At 46.5% G+C, this 22,965-nt stretch overlaps 1 protein-coding gene across 1 annotated transcript in view; it reads left to right on the top strand.

Annotated features, from left to right (window-relative positions):
- FDXR (ferredoxin reductase) overlaps positions 1 to 22,965 on the top strand; it is a 197,760-nt gene that overhangs the window by 101,815 nt on the left and 72,980 nt on the right. Inside the window, exon 8 of the mRNA XM_069200092.1 lies at positions 22,686 to 22,770. Within this exon, the coding sequence (XP_069056193.1) occupies positions 22,686 to 22,770 (85 nt within the window). The remainder of the gene's footprint in view (positions 1 to 22,685; positions 22,771 to 22,965) is intronic.

Below are 22,965 nucleotides of genomic sequence, written 5' to 3'. Positions count from 1 at the left end.
TTTTGAAAGTATCAAGGCAGTACAGTCAAAGCAGTGCCATACTTATTATGACTAATGTCCTCCGTGTTGATCACATTTGGTGTCTTGGGATGTCGGTTGTTACTTGTCTTAAGTTCCTTAATTATGCCCACTAATGCCCCCAATGTTTCTGTTAAGGGGCTAAGCTTGTCGATGAATGGGGAGCATGGGAAAGGTTTATCCTTCTTGAGGAGTTTTACATGGGACTCCAAAAGATTTAGGGCCTGATTACAACTTTGGCGGAAGGTGTTAATCCGTCCCAAATGTGACGGTTATACCACCCGCCGTATTAGGAGTCTATTATATTCTATGGAACTCGTAATACGGTGGGCAGGATATCCGTCACTTTTAGGACGGATTTGCACCCTCCGACAAAGTTGTAATCCGGCCCTTAGTTTGAACCCAATTTCAACCATGTGGGATGCCAGTGATTGAATCGGATCTAATTGTAGTTCCATTTTATTTTACTGTCAGAGCAATGCCCTGGCTTTCGTGAAGCTCTTATTGCCACTCACTCTTGGTTGTAGGATGTGGCCAGTGGGGTCGAGGCTGGCTCAGAGGCTTTCTCTGCTGGTCCCCGGGCCACTAGCGCAGTTTTCCCGTGTATTTTGTTTATTTGTGCCTCTGTGATTGAAAGGAAATGATCCAACAAATATCCCCATTCCTGGTCCGTGAGCCTTTCCCTTCTGGGCAGAAGACAAGTATTGTTTGAATTTTTAGGGGTTTTACTCTTGTGCACTGTAAGGACAGGGGGACTTGTCATCTCTGTAGTCTATTCCAGAGCCTGGTGAACTTGAATGGCAGACATGATCCTGTTTGGATTTTGGTAAAACTGTGATGTCTGCTGTTTTAGAGGGAGATCTTGGGCTGATGATTGGCAACATCTTATTTGATTAATCCAGCCCGCTAACCAGGTCTTTCTTTGGGTCATGTGTCTGTAAAACAGGCTCTAGAATTAGTTTTGTAGTTTGATCCATTGTTATGAAGCCTGGTCTTAAACTAGGGCATGATTGCTATGGATGGAATCGAGAATCCCCGCAGCCGATCCATCATTTCTTGAGTTTAATGAAGCATCCTGTGGGCTGCCACGGGGACTACAGACTGAAAGCTCGAAGCTGTTAGGCTGTTACCTGAGGATACCTTGTTTAACAACTCATTTTGTGCTGTTTCCGTTACCTTTTGAAGATATTGCTTGATGGATAAGGCCTGCCCTGAGGCAGCGATAGGTTCGTATGCCTGCTCGAATCCGACATAGTTGCCACTTTAGAGCAGGGAGATGTGGCTAGGTCTCGGAGAGAGAGTTGTTGAGCCAGACCGTCCACCAGCTCATTCCCCTGCCCTCTTTTGTGTGTTAGATATTTCCGTCTCACCATTTCCAGAGTGATTATGCATGGACCAGATTCTGTGAAGCTACTAATTTCTTGCCTGACTTTGCCCAGTAGCTGTACTGTGGTGAGCTGGTTATTATTTTATCTTATCTTAGATGCTCTGACTGTGCTGCCACACCTCCTATGAGCAGTGCTTTAAATGGGCCGGTACTGTCCAGTGCTGATTACCAGCACTTTTTTATTTTGAGAAGGAGAGTACCTGCACTTCTCAAGGAAAACGTAATACGTGTAATTGGAAAGTACCGGCACTTCTCAGAAACAAGCAGGTGCTTTGGTACAGAGTACCTACACTTTTATGTTTCCATTTCAAGCACTGCCTATGAGTTCTATAACTAAGAAGGTGCTCGAGCATGCAGTGGTAAACTTTGTTCGGCCTGCTCTCCTGGCCGTCGTCAGTCTGCTCACTGTCTTCGGCTGTGAATATATGCACTGACGTGGGAGGAGCACAACCTAGCTGCATGCTGCACTCACATAGGTGGACTGCCTCTGCAGACCTCTGGGTTCAACCACAACTGTGAGACCTAGGCCACAATGCCCACTTTGGGTACCAGATCGAGACAGGCCAGGTCAGCTAAAGTTCAGGTTAGATGTGGCTTCCCGCTTCTCCCGCCTGTTCATGTGGGTCCGGGCCTCTATGCTCGGGTTGGGCTCTCACTGCTGACGGCATCCTGCAGGGTGTGGAAGGTGCTGGATTGGTCCTTTAAAGGTGGTCCTTTAGGTAGCCAATCCTCTCAGAAACCTCGCGGGGTAGCAGTGTCGGTGTTGGAAAGCGTGAAAGTGAAATGGGCACTTAGTGGCAACTTAACAACAATAACAATTAAAATTGTAAAAGTTTAAAAAATGTAGATATCAGTGTCCATATCGGTGAAGTCAATGAAAGTGGCAGGCTGTAGGCGATAACAAGAGTGATGCAACTAAGCAGCAAAAGCTGTTGGTAGCAAACAACTACTGATTGGCAAATTACTATCCGGGGTGAGTTTTCAAATAGCAGCAGCAGTCTGTGGGGACGGGACTGCCCCTGGAAGTGGGACAGATTTGCTCTGAGAGCCCCAACTACCCCCCCCCCCAGTCGTGCCCAGTAGCCCCTGACCTCCCTGGCAGCTAAAATGGGCAAAAAGCAGACCAAACGGGCCAGATGGTGTATCCAGCCGTCTCACTGCATTGCTCCGTACCTCTGCGTCTCCCTGTTCGGCTGCTTGTCCGGTGCCTCTTTGCCCTCCTTCTCGTAGCATAGAGCAACCCCTCCTCCATTTTGCTGCCTCTTGACCCTGAAAGCTGGCAGATGACACCACCATATTGTAGGCTCTGCTGCTGCACGATAACAAAGACCCTCCACTATGATACCGCACCTGCAGACTGATACCGTAGTGAAAACGTTACATATAACCCATCTTGTTGCGACTCTTGTGCTGGCTTGCAGGCCGAAAGGCAAGTGTCATATGGCTGCCAATGGTCCGGCAGGGTCCCGACTTGCTGGTGTTGTCAGGGCTGGTGAAGTGTCACGCAGGTTGGTTCCACTCCAAGCCCCTTTCTCGTTTGGCTGCTGCCCCCTTACTTAAAACAAGCATTTACAATGCATTGGGTCTCGCGTTTGCTCGTGTTAGAGCCGATCGCGTTGTAAACTCCTAACCCGACTTTTCACCTATCGGGCAAAAGTGCATTTATGCACGTAACCCGAAAAAGTGAAATCAAGTAGGTAAAGCGCTCGACTTCTGCCAAGCGAGATCGGGCTCGTAAATTAGTTTAAAAAAAAGTCCACCTTCCGGATGGGAAACAGCGAGCCTCGCATGTTTTCTGTACTTGGTCGCTGCGCTCGAGGAGGGCTAGCCACCGGAAAAGGCATGACCTATGCGTGCCTTCGACTAATGAAAGCAAGCCGATTTAATTAGGGAAGCCCACGAACCAATAAAAAGCACTGACGTGAAGTTGACAGGGCTCGGAGCCCTTTTCTAAATACTAAAGAGTCTCCCTGCTATACGCATGCGCGAGCGCATGCAAAGCAGGCTTGACCCTAAAAAAGCAGAGCAGGGTCCAGTAGCTGGATCTTGCTGCAGGTGGCGACCTCTTGACTCCAGTGAACAGAGCAGGGTCCTGCTGATGGTTTATACAAGCTGTTGTCACAATGACGTTGCTTCGTAGTGTTGTAGAAAGAGAAAGGATCCCACTAGGAATTGCTATTTAGAAAATAAAACTGCCTTACATTAGGAATTGCGATTTCCAAGTTCCAATTCAGTAAAAATTACAATTTGGAAACCACAGTTCAGGGTCAAGAGGACATACACGAGTATGTCCTTGAAATAAGGCACCCCACAACATATCAAAATGCAGTCAGTTAAGCAAGGGCCTCCACAGGAAAGGAATAGCATGGTTGCAATAATCAGATGATATAGTTTTGCTCAGTCAAACACCAGTTGGACTACAGTATAGTAGGGATGCATTTCACATATATATATAACAAAGCAAGTTCTGGAACTGAATTTGAGTAAAACAAAAGTTGTCCACTTGGTCAATAAGAAATTTAAATCTGCATCATGGTACTTAAACGGGACCCGGGTGGAGGTCGCCCCCACATATAAATACCTTGGATTTACTTGTTTGCTGTCGCTCAGGCCAAAGCCCACTCATTGACCTTTGGCTTCAAAGTACTAAAACAAAATTAAACTGCCCGTCATATACTCACCTACTTTCGGTCATGTCAACAAGGCTAATGCCTTCCGTCACCTTTGGAGCTGAAATTATGTTGGGGAAACAGGCAGTTTTTTTCAATTGAGTCCAGACGAAAGCCTACAAATCAGTTTTCGGATTCCACATTCAGCATCTCCAGCCCATGTTCGCTTAGAATTGGGTTTAAAAAAACTACGAACATCAGAGAAAATGTGCCTTCATTAAACTATGCTGGAGAATGCGTGCAGCAGAGACTGATACTATTAACAACTTATGTTGGACTGAAATCGAGGAGCAACAGCGTCATAACGACAAAGGCACTTGGGGTCACCACCTTTGCATAAATGTGCTAGGTTTGCGAGACGCTTGGGAGCAGAACCTGGTTAAAAGGGAGTTCTATCGGAAGGAAAACATGCATGGAACGTTTTAACATCATATAAAACTTTATGGGCTCAGGAATATCTAATAGCATCCTTCAACCAGTCATTGAAACATCGGTTTATGCTTTTTCGATTCGGATTGATGGAAACGGAAGACATGGTCCCCTCATGGAAACAGCAATTACAGACTCATCTTTGCCAACTGTGTGAGTATAGATTAGAATCATTAGGACATATTTTTTGCATGTGCCCGGCTTTACTAGGCCTTAGGAAATTGAATTTGAAAAATACCCTTAGGTCATTAAATATTCGTTCATGTAGGCCGGCCATTATTAGTTGGCTTAGCGGTTGCTCAATCCCATTTTCTTGTTGAGGGGCCAAATTTATGGTACAAGCCCAAAGAGAACTAGGAATAAACTCTAGTAAGCCATGAGTGCATGGTTTATTGATTGGTGTTAGACAAGTTTTGAACGGCTAATTGCAGCCAGCAATCAGCTATAGGAATGGGTTAGGGAAATGTAATTTTAGCAATTAACAATGCTGTTGCAATATGGAAGCAAGAAAACCGATTAAGAACAAGGCTGCAAATAGTGGAGCAGGTTTTAAAGACTTACAATTTAATTATAACTATAAAGGATATAGGTACGATTTAGCGTTAATTATTTAAGGACACTCCCTGAAACTTATTTTGAGCCAATAATAGTGCAGCTGCAATATGGGAATAAGAAAACCGATTAAGAACAAGGATGAAATTAGCAGTGCAGGTTTTTATGACGTATAATTTATTATTATGATATGATTTCATTTTAAATAAGCAAATCATGTCTTTAAGAGCTTTTAATTTATTTAGTCAGTTGTTAAGTATTTATATTGGATGTACGCTTGAATTGTGATGGTTTTAAATAACCTTGTCAATAAACGTTCTTCTCCTTAAGCAAGGGCCTCCACAGTGATTCATTTCCAGATCAAGAATAACATTTATAAGGATTTATTTAAAAAAATTCCAAAGGTACGGTACAGATATGATAAATGCAAAAGCATGAAGTCAATGCCTGAAGGTGCTCAGAATAGCGCATTGTAGAATAATGTTCAAATCAAAATTATTCTAAGTCCCAAATGAGCAGCAAAATCAGAAGGTGAACCAGACAACATCTCTAGTACATTGGAAAGTCTTCTAGAAAGCTCTAGTTCACCTCCTAAAAATCAGGGGTTAACATAGGCAGTCTTCTCATAGACTGTTATTTGAGGTGCAGATACATCCTGGTGTGAGCAAAAGAATGACATTCTTAGCAAATCAGAACACACTTTTACAAAACATATACACATTGCTGTAACACCTAAGCACTGTGCGAATACATAAATATTGATTCGGCCCACTCTATGCTAATGTCATCCGGAGAAGAAGAACAATAAACTATTATGAATGAGCAGGGTACAGGGAGCTAGTGTAAGGCCCTTGGAAAAAGAAACATTATTGCGACCATGGTGGGAAGTTTTTATTGAAAACAGAAAGAACAAACTTGATGGAAAAAAACATGACTCTGTTTATCAATGTCCTGCAGAAACAATGAAGAGTGTACATGCATGAGGCATCCATTGTGAACAGGATGGTGTTTAGGCCTAAATTGAGGCCCAGTCATCAAGAGTCAGGAAAACACACATTTATATGTCAGAGGAAATGTGTTTCAAGTGCTATAGTATCATCTCAGTGTGTACATATAAATTCAAGAGTAAATCTACATTCCACACATTGTTAATAGCGATCAAAATATAAAATGCAGAAAAGCTCAAACAGAGCAATGGTGAAATATCTGCAGCTACATCATCCTCTATGGGTGTTTGAAATCCTTCAGCGTCCTGAAGTGCCATTGCACAATATAGGCCTCTGTTCCATCTGTGCTACCTTTCTTTGCCTCATCATTCTTGGGGCCAAGGCACTGGAATTAAATTTAGAAGGATCGACATAAGTAGGCCACTTTGAATGCTCTCGGAATTAAAAAGCTATAAGACTGGATGTCGGGTAACACTGAAAAGGTGATGTTCATGATTTTTATGCCATTGGTAATGCTATTGAAATGACATATCACAATATTTTCCGGTGGGTAAGGTATTATTCTAATATTTTAAGAACACGTCTTAATCAGGGAAGGAGATGAAAGAATGTAATGGAGCATACGGGGAAAAGATACAGAGCTGGCCATTTCATACCCTTGCACTCTTACTTACTTGGTCACCTTTCCTCGTTACCCCTGATTTCCTGACAACCTGCTGGGGTTCTTGATGCTGACTTGCATTCAGGCATTCTATGAAGGCAATGCCCAACATTAACAGGCCGGTTCATATGAGTGCAGGGCTGATGCAGGATGAGTTGAGTGGAGCCATGGGCACATTTTATATGTAGAGAAGTATGGCGACGCCGGGTGATAGGAATTTTGTGGATCCCTGCAGATTCAGTAAATTTCGGTCACAGAAATGTGAATAAAATGTTTGATTTTAGCCTAAGTTTGAGGTTTGCAGGACCTGTGATAAAAAACTTAGTGGTATCTATACAATTTCAACAGCCTGGACTCCTGTTGATGTAAATTTTCAAAAATGTAAGGGATTGTTAACGTTCAGGTGGAGCTCGTTCACTACTCAAGTACAGACTCAGACTGGTTGGTTTTGGTACTGCCAGTAGTAATAGGTTCACGAGTAAATACTATTCTATTCTATTCTGTGAGTCTTATACCATGCATGGCTACCAGGAGGCCTCACAGCGCTGGAGCAGTCAGTCAGCATATCGCATAGTTCTTAGACAGAACTAATAACTATAAAGCCATATTACAAATAACAGTTTGAGAATACAGAACCCATGACTTACTGATAGAAAGCAGTAAATCGTCAAGGCATCAGCTGCTTTACTGTTCATTCGCACTACTTTCTTGCATGCCATTCAAAGCCATTCTAACCACCAGCCACGGGCTCAACACAACACTCACTTCAACAAACTGCCACTGTTCAATAACTACTTCAGGAGCAATGTGTATACCTGCAACAGGCCTCGAAGATCATAAAAGGCTTACCAGACCGCATATCTAGTGACTGGGGCCTCTATACTAAGGGCCTCATTATGAGTTTGGCAGGTGGTGGAGTCCGCCGCCAAACTCATACCGCCACTAGACCACCATTGCGATCTAAACACCGCCGGCCCTATTTTGAGTTTCCGGCTGGCAGTGTTTCCGCCCGCCGGCCAAGCTCGTAATCGAGCCGGCTGCAATCTAGCAGTGCGACTGGTGCAGCAGCACCCGTCCTGCATTCCACTGCCCGTAATTCGGACAGTAGAATGCGCAATGGGGCTGTGCATGGGGGCCCCTGCACTGCCCATGCCAAGTGCCGGGGCCCCCAGGGGGCTCGATGCCCCATCCCTGCATGCAGCACCACCCTGGCGGATTACAACCACCGGGACTGCCAGGCTGCGACTGGCAGCAACCTGGCAGTGTCAGTAGTCAGACCGTGGCGGGTCCACCACGGTGATAATGTCGCAGTCAGACCGCCACGACTGCAGCGGTCCGACCGCCACCGTGGGTCTGGCGGTCTGAAGAACGACAGACTCATAATAAGGCCCTAAATCTTTGTTCCATATATAATAAGAATCTAGCCCATATATAGGATACATTTGCCTCTTAGATCACCAGTAGCATTGTCAACAGGCTGGGCAGGGATGTTCCTCAGTTCATGTTTAACAGCTCTCACTTTTATTAAATATATTACAAAAGCATGATATGGTAACACACTGTCATTTAGAGGCATTATATTTTCCTTTGAAGTGGCCACTAACTTTCATACTGAGTTTGTTTTACTGATAAAACTATATAGTGTACAAGCGATAACGTGTGGAAATCTATTTTCAGCAATAATTATTATCTGCACACCACCAAGTAAAGTGTTCTCATGTGTTTTGATCAAAATAAAATCTTTGTTTCCATCACACTTGAGAATTACTTATGTTATTTCCTAACTGCTGAAATATTTTGAAATATATATTTGTGCAGTTCACTTAAAAGCTATTTAGGTGTTGTATATTAGAACAAAACTGACATTCTACAGTCCTTCACTTCACACTCCCTGTACTCCAGCACAATCATCAGACAGTTTACTTTACACAATCCTCTAGCTTTGCAGCCAGACACAAGTAAACACCGATCTCCAGGATAGAGCAGCATTTAGGAAGAAGACATAAGATGATATTTGGTCTCAGTCTTTGAAGCACAGCAAATGTGACAAGATGGAAGGCATCTTTATTGCTAATTCATTTTCTGAGTGAGCAGAAAACGTACTTTGCCATTGAGTGGGTGAGCAGATGTTTTTTAGTCCTGTGCAATTACCAGGGTGTTAAACAATGTCCAAACAGGTATCACTCTAAAACATAAATTACCCTTTACTTGATTATTTAAGCAATACGTAAGCAATGTATTGTTATATGCATAAATTCAATAAAAAACGATAAGACCGGAAATCCATGCAAAAGTTTTTTTATTTATATATTTGTATAGCTGTATGAAAGATGCATGTGTACAGTAGGTGCTCAGTGTGTCTGGTGAGCATGCGACGCTCAGTCCTGTAGGGCGGCACAGTGAGGCAATCACAAAGCAAAAAGGCGAAAAGAGCATATGTAATTATTTTTCCAACGTACGCAGATTATGGGTACAACGTTCGAAACGGAGTTCATTGAGTTCAAACGGAGTTCATGGAGATAGTTTCTGTACAAAGTTCAGTATATAAAGAATCTTTTCCAGCTGGGTAGCTGTCGACAGTGTTTAGACCTTTGATAATTTAGCAGGGAATCACCAGGACAAGAACGTCGTTGGACTGGCGATACAAAATTCACAATGTTGAATGATCACTATAACTTACAACGCATGCAATAAGAGAAACAAATGTATAGTAACCATAACGCTTTCTGTCACTAAAGGTAACTACTATGTGTGAGGATGTTCTCTCCTTGTGAAAGGGCATAATGTTACCACTTACACTCATGTTAGCCAGTGGCTCAAGTGGGCTTACCTCTTGCCCCATTTTGTATGCTGTGGTGGGTGAAAGGAAATTGTAAATGTCACAGTAACAGATCAGTGGCTGAAGTGGACTGACGCCTCTCCCACGATATCTGCTGTGGTGGATAAACATGGTGGGTAAAAACAGTGTTAATCACGCAATAACAGATCATGGCTGATGTTAGCTGACACATTGTCCTTTGATGTGGTGGGCGGAATTGTAATGTGAGTGTCGCAGTAGTGGTACAGATCGATGGCTGAAGTGGCCTGATCATGAGGGGGGATGGCACCTCTGCAAGGTTGGATCGCTCCCCACCCCCAACGAATAACAATTCATGCCCAGTGCGAGAAGGGCAACAAAATAAGCCCAGAAACAGGCAAGACAAAAGAAAGTATCTGCCATGTTGTCCTATTCTTGTGGCGGCCTATTGCTCCAATCAAAGGGACATGATATTTGGGTCCCCTGGTGTGTGCACAGGGACAAGAGGGGAAGAGTCAATTGTTTACCACCACCACCCCACAAAATAAATCTCCCTGGCACCTAGGGTGGATTCTGGACCAGGATCATGTAAAGCACCGATCCCTCAGCAGGAATCCTTTTAGGAGGGACATTGGTTGGAAAAGGTAGACTCCCCTTTATAGCAATGCCTGTTAGAAGCTTTAGTGGACTAATGATATGTTTGAATCTGTTTTGCACTCAGACTGTACTTGCTTGTCATTTTTAACCCATTTATCAAGGGATTGCCTGGAGCCCCGACGACACCCCCGGCAATTAGAGCAAAGTCAAAGAAACACCCTGGATTGCCACCCTCAAAGAAGCTAGACCAGTCTCCGCAGACACTCTCGAACACTGCGTGCAAAACTTCTCCAAATGGATCTCCTCAGCTGCCGATACCGTCTCCATGCCGAAGAGAACCACCAGCATCAAGCCCACCAAGCAAGCCAAATGGTTCACCCCAGAACTTCTGACCCTCAAATGTCACTGCAGGAGATTAGAAAGACAATGGTGCTCCAACAAGACCACTGCCAAATTAGACTCCTAGGCTGCCCTCAAAAGATACTACTACCAACTCAGAGAGACCAAGAAAGAAGCACTCACCACCCGCATCGAATGCAAGCATCAATCATACCAGAGAAGTCTTCAGCATCATCAGAGAATCCTTCTCCCCTCCTAATCCCTTTGCAACACGTTATCAGACTACTTTCACCACAAGATTATCAACATCTACAGCAACTACGACCCCCAACCCACCGACCTTGACATCCCACATTATCACCAAATGGAAGCAGCTATCTACTGAAGACACCATCTCCATCATGGCCTCCATCCACTCTAGGTCCCCCACAGACCCCTGCCTGCACTGCTTCTACAACGCAGGAGGAGAAACAATCAGAGCCTCCCTCACAGAACTCCTTAACACTTTCATCTCCACAGCTACTGTCCCTGGCGCCTGGAAGCATGCAGAGGTTAAACCCCTCCTGCAGAAACCCATAGCTGATACCAGCGAGCTCCAAAACTACTGCCCCCACTTGCTCCTCCCATTCCCCACCAAAGTCTTGGAAAAGGCCATTAACTGTCAGCTCACAGACTACCTCGAACACAACAACATGCTTGACCCATCCCAATCAGGATTCTGCCCCAATCATAGCACCAAAACCGCCTTGATTGCAGCTACCAACAACATCAGGTGCCTCCTCGACCTGGGGGCAACAACGGCATTCATTCTCCTCGACTTATCGGCAGCCTTCTCCCATCTCAATTGCCCCTTAGTCTTGGTTGAGCGGGCCTCCCCCCGTAAAAGGACATAAAGCTCAGAAACCACGCGCTTATCGCCCTTTTTCATTATAATCCATTTTTCAAACGGTGTTAACGGTCTATCTATTAATATCCTATTGGCTGAAAGAAGGGCCCAGTCTCTTATTTGATAGTACATCATCCTGTCAGCCTCGGTTAGGCCATATAGCTCCCTCAGCCGGTCAAAGGGGCTATCCCCCTGTTCATCAAATAAATATCCCACCCTTTTGCAACCCCCCTCGTACCACCGACGCAATGCTTCAGACTGTAGGCCCAACTGCCTCAAGCTAAACTCGGACAAAACTGAGTTTCTCATCTTCAGGAACAAGCCTTCCCCTTGGGACGACACAACATCTCACCCACCCCCTCGGTTCCCCACCCACGGACCACACACTATCCTCAGGATCATCCTAGACACCCAACTGACCATTAAGCAACATATCAACACCGATTCTTCTGCCTGCTTCCACATCCTTCGCATGCTTCACAAGATCTTCCAGTGGATCCCCATCTCTACCTAGTAAAACCGCCCCCCAGGCCCTCATTTCCAGCCATCTCGACTACGGCAACGTGCTCTATGCCAGAACTACAAAACAGCTCAAGAACTGCCTCCAGACCATCCAGAACACAGCTGCAAGACTAATCCTTGACTTCAGTGGCTTCCCGTCCAGCAAATATGCCTCTTCAAGCCCCTCATGCATGCGTACAAGTTCCTCCACAACGCCGGACCCGCCTACATCAACAACTACCTCACTTTCCACCAACCAACCAGAGACCTTCCCTCAGCCTCCCTTGCCCTGGCCCAAGTCCACTGCATCCGCCTCGAACGCTACAGAGGTCACTCCTCTCCCTCTTCACCGCCAGATCCTGGAACCACATCCCCCTCCACCTGCGCATCTCCCATTCCCTGAAGGACTTCAGAAAGCAGCTGACAAGGCCCCCTCACACGCTTCAAGTGCCTAGAGATCCCCCCCCAGGTGACTAGCTGACACTATATAAGACTCAGTGATTTACTGATTGATATTTATTAAATGTGCTTGCTTTTGCGTTCAGACTGTACTTGCTTGCTTGTCATTTTAACCTATTTATTTTGCGTACTTGCTTGTAATTTTTAACCTACTTATTATATGTACTCGATTAATTGCCTTTTTTAACCTATTTATGGATCAAATCTGTTTATTAGTTTTCAGTTATAGAACATCGCATATGCAATACATCACAATATTTCCTAAAGGCTCGTTTTAGCTTACTTAATGCGAAGAAAAAAGAAGGTTAAAGATTTAATACAACTATGTTTCCCCACTTCTGGCTAATAATACAGTGATCAAACAATCTCAGGCTCTTATACCATATAAATCTAGTCCTATATATATATCTCCTTGCAGATGCAATCCCCTAAACTCAATTCAAATTCAGAACCCTCAGATAAGTTGGGCATGTCCGCTCTGGAAACTCCCCGGACAGGATACATAAAAATGGTTGCCAAAGTTCTTTAAAGTCCCCGCTGCGCTTCTGAGAAGTCAGGGTAAGCTTTTACATAGCGAGGATAAACCAGAGCTTGTGCAGCTACAAGACTGTTGTCGGGATCCGCTCTGTCCCCCACACAGATAACAACAGCTGTACTGCTGCATTCAAAGCTAAAGCCATCTGCCAACCCTTCAATGATCTCAGGGGGAAGTGAGAGGATTTGAAAGGCCCAGTAAGATATAGGCAGGAAATCTAGGGATCTGAGTGTCAAAAGCCCTGTCCACAGTGTCTATTATGTCCTTCCAGTACCGGTGTAGTTTGGGACAATGGCATAGTAAATGCACAAGAGAGCCCCTTCCCCCGCAGCCCCTCCAGCAAAGATTAGATTTGTCATGATCCCAAGCATAGATCCTATTTGGGGTGTAATACCAGGAGGAGGCTACCTTGTAGGCTGTCTCTGTACCTGCTGAGTTATAAGCTGTGTGATGCGCCCTAAAAAAGACACTCTCCCACTCATCTTCTGATAACTCCCTCTCCAGTTCCTTCTCCCATCTCAATTGCCCCTTAGTCTTGGTTGAGCGGGCCTCCCCCCGTAAAAGGACATAAAGCTCAGAAACCACGCGCTTATCGCCCTTTTTCATTATAATCCATTTTTCAAACGGTGTTAACGGTCTATCTATTAATATCCTATTGGCTGAAAGAAGGGCCCAGTCTCTTATTTGATAGTACATCATCCTGTCAGCCTCGGTTAGGCCATATAGCTCCCTCAGCCGGTCAAAGGGGCTATCCCCCTGTTCATCAAATAAATATCCCACCCTTTTGCAACCCCCCTCGTACCACCGACGCAATGCTTCAGACTGTAGGCCCGGGCCAAAACCAGGGTTCGCGTCCAGAGGAGTCATTGGGGACGGGAAGGTCGTCAAACCCACCCTGTCGGCCACCCGATCCCACACTCTCATCGAAACCTCCGTGACCGATGATATATACAATCCCTGCGCCCTGTGCTGGCGCTTAAGCCAGGGTTCCTTCCATATGTGAGAGCCAGCCACTGCCTGGTCCATAAAACACCAATGCTTCTCAGAAGACGATCGACTCCATTCCAAGAGGAAACGCAGCTGTGCTCCTTGGAAGTATTGGAGTAGACAGGGGACAGCCAACCCCCCCTCCCGCTTGGGGCGATACAGGACCTGCCGCAATAACCGCGCCGCCTTCCCTTCCCATATAAATCTTGGAACCGCTGTTTGGAGGGTCGCTATCGTCCGCGGCGGAGGCTCCAACAGGAGCGCCTGAAACAGATAGAGTATACGCAGTAGGATGGTCATCTTCACTGCCGCAACCCTACCCAACCAGGACAATTTAAGTTTCCCCCATGTCTTGAAGTCGCAATGCACCTCCCGGGTTAGTTTTGCATAGTTAAACGTTGCTGTGCGGGCGACTGTGGAGCCCAGCTCGATCCCCAAGTATGGGAGCCCCGAGGAGGTCCATGTGAAGTGGAATCGGGCCTTCAGGTCCTAGTCATGCTCCGGACTGATAAACTTGCCCATGGCCTGCGATTTAAGCATGTTCATACGAAATCCCGAGACCCGTTCAAATTCCTCTAAAACACCCATTAGCGCCGGTAGTGAGGTCATAGGCTCCGCCAGAGTAAGGATGACGTCATCCGCATATAGTGATATGAGATGTTCATCTCCCCCAAACTTCAAGCCCGAGATCTGAGGGTAGGCTCCATATAGAGTGCAAAAAGGAGGGGCGAAAGCGGACACCCCTGCCTGGTCCCTCTTTGGACGGCGAACGGCAAAGAAAGTGTCCCATTAACTCGAACCGCCGCCCGAGGCGCTTGATAAATGCAGCGAATCCATGCCATGAAGCCCAATCCCAGTCCGAAGCGTTCAAGCACCTTGAACAAGTATGGCCAGTAAACCCTGTCGAACGCCTTTTCAGCGTGGATCGATAGGAAGAGCGCCGCCCTACGAGGGCGTTTGGTTGTATCCAAGAGGTGAAGCAGTCGCTTGGTGTTATCGCTACACTGTCTATGCGGTATAAATCCTGATTGGTCGGGATCCACCAGCCCCGGCATATAATAGTTGAGACTATGTGCCAAAATGCCAGTGAATAATTTAGCGTCAATATTCAGGAGGGAGATCGGCCTATACGAGGCACATTCCTCAGGATCTTTCCCCAGTTTCGGGATAACCACAATGGTAGCGTCTAACATACTAGGTGTAAGAGCGCCCGTTTGACGAAAAGAGTTAAAGAGTCGCACCAGAACGGGAACAAGTTCCACACAGAAAGATTTATAAAAAAGTGCAGAGAAACCATCGGGCCAGGTGACTTCCCGGTCTGCAGCCGGGCGATCGCTGATATAACCTCCTCTGCCCTTATAGGTAGATCTAACGCGGTTGCCTCTCTCAAAGACAAGGGGGTGATTGCTATGTCCTCTAAGAAGGATTCTGGAGTTAAGGTACCGGGCTCATCAGCCCTGTATAGATTTCGATAGAATTCCGCAAAAGCCTGCGCTATTTGGTCACTCGTGTGTGCTTCTGTTCCAGAAGGGGAGCGCACCATTTTTATCATTGATGCTGCCCGCTGCGCTCTCAACCTATGTGCCAGTAACTTCCTGCACTTGTTGCTTCCTACATAGTACTTGTGTTTGAGACGGACCACCGCGTACTCTGCCCTGTCCCAGTCCAACCTCCTCAGCTGCTTTCGCACCTTATCGAGCTCTCTCCATATTCTAGGAGCACCTATGTGTTTATGTGAGCGCTCTAAAACCCTCACTCGCTGCTCTAGGTCCCCCCTAAGTCGACTCCTTGCCTTATTGTCCCTAGAAGAAAGGGACATTACCTCACCCCTCAAAAACAGCTTTCAGTGCCTCCCACAGTGTTGCAATGCTTATTATCCCATCATCGTTAAAGCTAAGGTAGTCAGTTATTGCCCTTCAGATCGCCTCTACCGTTGCAGCGTTCTGAAGCATCGAATCCCTAAATCGCCATCCCGATGCACCAACCCTCTTCATGTCCATGTGGATCTCAACTGTAATTGGGGCGTGATCCGACAGGGCCCGCGGCTCAATCGCCGAGTCTCTAACCCTGGGGAGAAGCTCCTGGGATGCCAGAAAAAGGTCCAACCTAGCGTATGTTTTGGATGTTGATGAGTAAAAGGAGTAGTCCCTCAGAGAGGGGTGCGCATTCCTCCACACATCCACCAGACCACACTCACTCAACCACTGCCGCCCTGCATCCGAAAAGGACCCCGTCTGCTCATACTGATGACCTGAGCGATGCAGGTCCCCGTCCATCACCAAGTTAAAATCGCCCCCCAGCAGTAAAGCACCATCAGGGGATTGGAGCAGCAGAGTCAGAGACTGCCTCAGGAAGATTTCTTGTTGGGAATTAGGTGCATAAAGGGAAGCGATCATGAAGGAAAAAACCTCCAGTCTAAGCCTCATGGCCAAAAGCCTCCCTGGGACCTCGTGCAATTGTGATATCACTTCCCCCGGAAATGAACGTGATAGAAGTATGACCACCCCTGCATGCTTTGACGGTAGTGAGGACCAGAACTGCCTGGGGAACCACTTAGAGCGCATACAGTCGGTATCTGTAAAGACAAGGTGCGTCTCCTGCAAGAGACATATGACTCCCCGATCTCTCTAAAGCTGATAGGATGGCTAGCCTCTTGGTAGGGTTATTAAGCCCCCCCTAACATTTAAGCTTAAACATTTAATGGTCATAGCCTATACTGAGGGGAGCAAGCAAAGAAGGCAGGGGCACAGCAGAGGACTACCCCCTACATTAATATCTAGACCACCTGGAGCACTCAGACCTGAGGATATCTCCACAAAAAGCCAGCATCGCAGGTAAACCCAACAACAGACAACAAATATGCACAACAGGTGCATAGAACACAAAGTCCTCGGTCGTCCATACTCGCGAGGTGCAGTCTCCACGGGGCTGTATATCCAACCAGATCAGGTGATCAGGTCCATTGCCCCCGCCACCTCGACCCTCTTTGACGATCAGCATACTGTTAGCAATGCGTCCAATAGCAATCCCGGGCGCCCCCGGGTGTCCACACTAGGCCGAAGTTCCAACGGCCACATTGTTCAAAGCGGCCTCTCTCTCCAACCTCAGCTCCGAGGCCATCGGGCGCTGCAGCTTCCTTTTCTTCTCTTTTCTCCACCAACGAGGGGGACCCCCCGCCGGCAGAACCGCCCCCTCGCTCGCCTCCCGGCCTATGTCCTCCAGACCCAGGACGCTGCTAGCCTCCAAAATGGATTTCACCTGCCGGAGCTGCTCCTCCCAGCGGAAGACCAAGCGGAACGGATGGCCCCAGGAATAGGACACATTGTGCGCTCTCAAGTGATCCGTGATCGGTCTGAACTCTCTCTGCCTCTGCAAAGTCCGCACAGATAGGTCATGGAATAGCTGGAGTTCATGCCCTCGAAAGAGTACACTCTATAGGTTGCGGGCCCGCTGTAAAATCTTTTCTTTAAGGACAAAATTGTGGAGACAGGCTAAAATGTAAGGGGGGCGGTCTCCAGGACCTCCGGCATGCCCAACTCGATGTACCCGGTCCAGGACTACCTCCTGTGTCTCGTCTGTGCCAAGCAAGGAGCGAAACAGGTCCACCACGTAGCCCCCAATGTCCTCTTTTTCAGCACCAACCGGGGCCCCTCTAATACGAATATTTTGTTGCCTCGAGCGATTTTCCAAGTCTTCAACCGCCATCTGGAGGAGGCCCTGCTGCTCTCGAAGGCGGACTACCCCGTTGCAGGCCCACCACCTCTTCACCGTGAGGGATCTCATTGTCCTCTAGCTGCGATACACGTTCACCCAAGGAGGTAACCTCTCCTCGTAACTCCTTCACCTCCTGTGAGATGTCCCTACGCAGCTCTTGGATATCTCCCCAGAGCGACTCAAACAGGGAGGTCAGAAAGCCCTTCGTCATGGAAGAACTCTCCTCTGGATCTGTCTCCACCTGACTCTCCAGGGCCCTCGTCTCAGGTAGGTCCTCCGCCACAGTCCCAGATGTCAGGCGCGTCCCTGCCAGCATGTCCCTCACTGAGCGCTCGGGCTTGGATTTTGATGTCGCCATGGCATGCCGGCCTGATCACGCCTCGCCAGTTCAATCCTGCGGGGCCTCCAGGGTTTCCGTCTGGGTCCGGTCAGTATATGCCGCCCTGTCCGGGACCGCGCCCATGTCCGACCCCCAGGAGCCACCCCCAGCAGCAGTCCGTTCCTGGTACCCTTCCAAAAGATTGCAGGACCACACTCATAAAAAGTTCAAATGGTGGGGTAAAATAGCCCGGAGGCCGCACTTCTGGGCCCCTACCTTCTGCTGGGGCCCTGCACTTCGAACGGCGCCACTCCAAGGCCTCAGGGCGAGGAGGCCCTGTTTATCTCTCCCGGTCCGGCCGAGCACAAGGGAGCGCCCCTCTCCTCAGGCCGCTCAGCTCTCCAGGCGCCGGGTCTCGCGGCGCGATCCAGCTGCTGTGGGGCCCAGGGGGGACCCCCAGGCCCTCAGTCCTCGGCGCCACGCCTGGAAGGACCGCAGGAAAGAGGCCCGTCCCGTGGCCCAGGCCACCTCCTGCGCTGCTCTGTGGCCCGCCCCGACTCCAGGGCCGAGCCCAGCTCTCCTCGCGGGGGCGGCACAACCCGATCTCGGCCGCAGCCGAGCGGGACAAAACACCCGGGGGGCCTCACAATGCGGGGGGAGCCTCCAGGATTCCCCCCCCACGCGCCACGAGGCACTTATCAGGATGGAGGCGGCGGAGCGCTCACGGACACGTCCTAGCACTCCGCCATCTTGAACACGCCCCTTTTAACCTATTTATTGTATGTATTTGCTTGCTTGTAATTTTTTTTATCTATTTACTATGTACTGTTGTAGTGCATTATTCATTATTTGTAATGTGTCCTGGCAGCTATTGTTTTGTTTTTAACTGAAAACAATTACATTTTGTTTAAATCTAATCCCCTGTGGGAGGAAGAAATGGCCCCAGAGGAGCGGCAGCAGCACTCAGTTGCTGCTCTGTTACACAGTCCGGTGGAGACAGCGATTCCGACTTGCCCCCACCTTTCTCTCTAAAGATGAAGCCTCCATTGCAGGCACCGAAGTTTCTCCCCAGTCACCACTACCGAGGTAGTGCACATAACTGGAACATCTCGCCAGCTGTATATAAGTGGTTAAGGATGATGTCAGGTCATCCTGGTTCTGCACTGAAATTCATGGCTCGTTCCATGTTTCCTATTCACACTTTTGGACTCACTCCAGCATTAACCCTTTCTGTGCCATTTTCATCAAGTTCACCTAGCCTCCTCCCCAGAGCAACTATGTTTTTTTGTTGTTGTTTTTTTAAATTTTACTTGCTGATCTCGGGAGATTGCTATCTCCTTGAAACTATTTTTTGTTTCCACTTTTGGCCATGGAAGCCTAGTCTTAAGACTTTGGGGCCTGATTTTCTATGCTGATACCCACAGCATGCTGTGCATGCCTGCTGTACTTGAAGGATGGACACCAGATCCACATTAGGCCTATACACTTCTTTGTTGTAACACAAGTTTTTTTAGTTTTCATGTTCGAAGGGAGTTCCATGACTTTGCCTTCAACAGTTTCATCATCAGGTACTTTTATATAGAAGCTAGGCTGTTTAATTAGGGGATTGTGTAGGCTTCTTGAGTTTGGCCGGACTTTCAGCCGATCACGGCCTAATACAGGATATCCTCCAGCAACTGTGATGTATTGTGCCCTACCATAATGGAGACATATCATTGGGGGTACTAAAAGATGCATTATGGCTTAATTCACCCAGCCCTCAACTGGAGGTGCTGCTGCCTAAAACTACTTTGTCAACTTGATGTGTTTCCGTGCCGCCACACCCTTTCTGATAATTCTTGTTCAATATTTGTAAGCAGCTTTCAGAAAACACTGGGGGGGGGAATGAGTCCTTGTACTGAGTATTGTCTGCCCACACATCTACAGTGTCAAGGGCACACATATATTATCTGAGGTCTACCAATAACAGTTTAAGACAGGCTTTTTTTTTACAACATCAGGGCAGTGGAATCATTTTTGCTTAACTACTTGTGTGTCAATAAAATGATCCACCAAGAACCCCAGTGCTTTTTCAAACAACATATTTTATTTATGTTGTTTCTTATTATTTGTTTTTTTAAAGTGCATGACCACCAAGTGGCTTTATGGCACTGAGCACTGGATAGTCTTCAGTGTTCTAGATCTCCATAGCCAGCATTTCACTTGGCCTTCCTGAACGCACCTTTGCAGCATAGCAAGCATTTCATTCAGCTTCCCTTGAATCCACATTTGTAATGTGTTATTTGACTCCTTTATCAGAAATAGCAGGAAAAAAAACCAAATCTGGCTTTTGTACTCTGACTGTAGGCCGACTGCCTTCACCTCTATCAGGGGAAGACAATGAAAGGCCACAAGGTAGTTTGTCTGGCCTCTGACTTTCTGGTCTTGACAATACAGTCGGCCAGCAGGCTGACAACCAGTGTGTCTCTTGCCATAGTGTGTGTCTCTCTGGGTTCAGCTGCAACCGCCCTGATGTTCCAGCCACAGTCTCGAACTGATCTGACCTCCACCATTGTAGGTTTGATTCTATGATGGAGAAGCGGCAGCACTCCAGAAACCTCATTTGGCTGTGGCTTCTTGCAGCTTCCTCCAAGCTAATGAGCAAGGGCATGACCAGTCTTAATAAAAAAAATGTACCTTCAAAGAAGGTCGTTGACCCTAACTTGCTGAACAGACAGAGTGAAAAATCAGCAGTACGAATTTAACGTGATTCTTTGAATTTGGCAGTGGACATTTCTTAGTTGTTACTATGTCAATTTATCGTTGATTAAGGGTGCTGGCAGATAGAGTGTTTCTTTCACTCTTGCTCTGATCATATTTGTTGTCTTTTGTTTTGAACTGAATCAAATCAATTGTTTTCCTTTGTTTCGACTATGACAAATATGGGAGCACACAAAATTTCCCAGGGTAAATCTGCCAGAACACTGTTGTTTCTCTGTATCCGATTAACGTTCAAACTATCTTGCTGAGATGTTGCGTCCTGATGTAGGATAATATGCAGGATTTCAAGGACCACGTGCACAAATCTATTTGGTTTATCAATTGACTAGCCATACATTAGTTTGGCCTGTAAATACATTGAGTCAGCACCTAATAGGAAGATGCTGGGGGTCACTACTCATTGCCATCACTAGGGCCAGCTCTCAGGCAACATTTGTATTACCTGGCTTTTGATACTCAAGTTTGTTATTGTTCTTCTATAAATGAAACATTCCCCAACACAAGACTTTGGTTTTCAAGGCTCTTGTGCTTCAGAGATTCACTGGTGCTCTCAGGCAACATTTGTATTACCTGGCTTTTGATACTCAAGTTTGTTATTGTTCTTCTATAAATGAAACATTCCCCAACACAAGACTTTGGTTTTCAAGGCTCTTGTGCTTCAGAGATTCACTGGTGCTCTCTGCCCAGTTGCTAACCTGTGCAGATACAGTCCATTTTCTCTAGTGATTAAAATTACATCCTTGCCCCAGATATAAGTATTAATGCTGCAGAGGGAGTGCCTTTGTTCCGTCGACCTGCACAAGCCTTACTTTAAATAATTAATTGGGTAGCTTTTACAAAAACTGCTTAAATACGTGACCAGGTGCATTCTTTTCCAGCTTTAGTTCACGATCAAGGATGCTCCCTACCATTACAAAGTACTACTTTACTTTCAGACTCCTCTCTCCAAACACTCACAAAGGAATTTTTTCTTCTCTTTCTAAATGATTTGAGGGTTTTAGAAAATCTCCTGTCACATGATTTCCTTCCTAATTCAGTCATGTCACAGCAGAATATGTTTTATGAACCATGTACTAAGCCTGAGGAGTATTAGGATTTGAGGCCATGCATTAAAGGATTGCACTGGCACGAGCACCATTATATACATTCCAGTGTCTCAATTTGTGTAAGTCGATATAACTGTAGCACCCACAGAGAAAGGCCCGTGAGCGGTTCAAATATATAATAAGCATTTAATAGGACTGGGTATCCTGCAATATTGCTAAGTGTAAACTTAGGTGCATCACAGAGTACAAATTAAATAATAAATATATCATGGAAGTCTACTTCTGTTCCTCGGTCAACTTGTGTTTTGCGATCAGTATTTGCTTTCAAATGGTCACATTTCAAGTGGGTATTAATTTGTGGTGAATAAGTCATGGAAAAATACAAATGTAGAAAGGCAATGCTTCCCAGTATAAGGCAAGAATATTGACATTGCTCGGCAGAAAAGCACATCATATACAACAGCATTATCTCCTCGTTCATCTTCTTCTGTCACTGCTGCAGATATGCTCATCTCCATCTCTCTCTTCCAGCCCATAGTCTTGGGCAGTCGAGCACTGGCTGACTCTTATTCTCACTTACACTAATACAGAATAGAAACTGAACCAATCTTTTCTCTGCAGTTGGCAGATCAGACTTTTGACTTCTCAGTTGACTTGATTGTAGACCTATCCCTGTCGACCTAAAAGCTCAGTCAGCAACTGAATTTTTGCATGTGGTTAGAAACACTTTTCTGTACCAGAGTGACTACAGCAATGTGTCAGTGCTGAAAGTACATCATCTGAACACATCATCATTGTCAAAAGTAAAATTAGCGTGGTAGCCTCCTGGTTGATTTAACTCAGTACTTGTTCTCACCTGTGGAAAATGTTATACACCTTATCTTGCAAGATTTAATATGGTTCTTGTTGCAAATATCTAGTATCACAAGGTTGTGTGTTTGCCTCTGACAGTGAGAAGAGGGCCTTCCGGCGCATCCTCTGCCAGCTTGGGCCCAGTGTGTGTTTACTTCTTCATTGCGGGCACTACCTCCCTTAATATGTAGCATTTTAATTATGGGCTTGTTTCCATGTTATCTCAATAGGAGCTAAGAGAGATGATTAACCTGCCTGGAACACGCCCACTGCTGCATCCAGCTGACTTTAAGGATCTCAGGGAGGCAATAAAAGGTGAGAAAAAGGCATGATCTACACCATGCAGTGACCTTTTTATTCCTCAGGCCAAAGTGCTTTTGCCCTCTGTCAGTGTTAACCAAGGACCTATACTTCCTAGTCCAAAGTGCTGGTCTATACTAGCCCATATTTTCTTTAGCCCTGGCAGCAGAATGTTACTTGGTTCTTCAGCTGCTCTCCCTTGCTATCCCT

Source organism: Pleurodeles waltl, chromosome 7 (genome assembly GCF_031143425.1).
Source record: "Pleurodeles waltl isolate 20211129_DDA chromosome 7, aPleWal1.hap1.20221129, whole genome shotgun sequence".
NCBI lineage: Eukaryota > Metazoa > Chordata > Amphibia > Caudata > Salamandridae > Pleurodeles > Pleurodeles waltl.
This window is presented reverse-complemented; position numbering and strand designations above follow the sequence as displayed.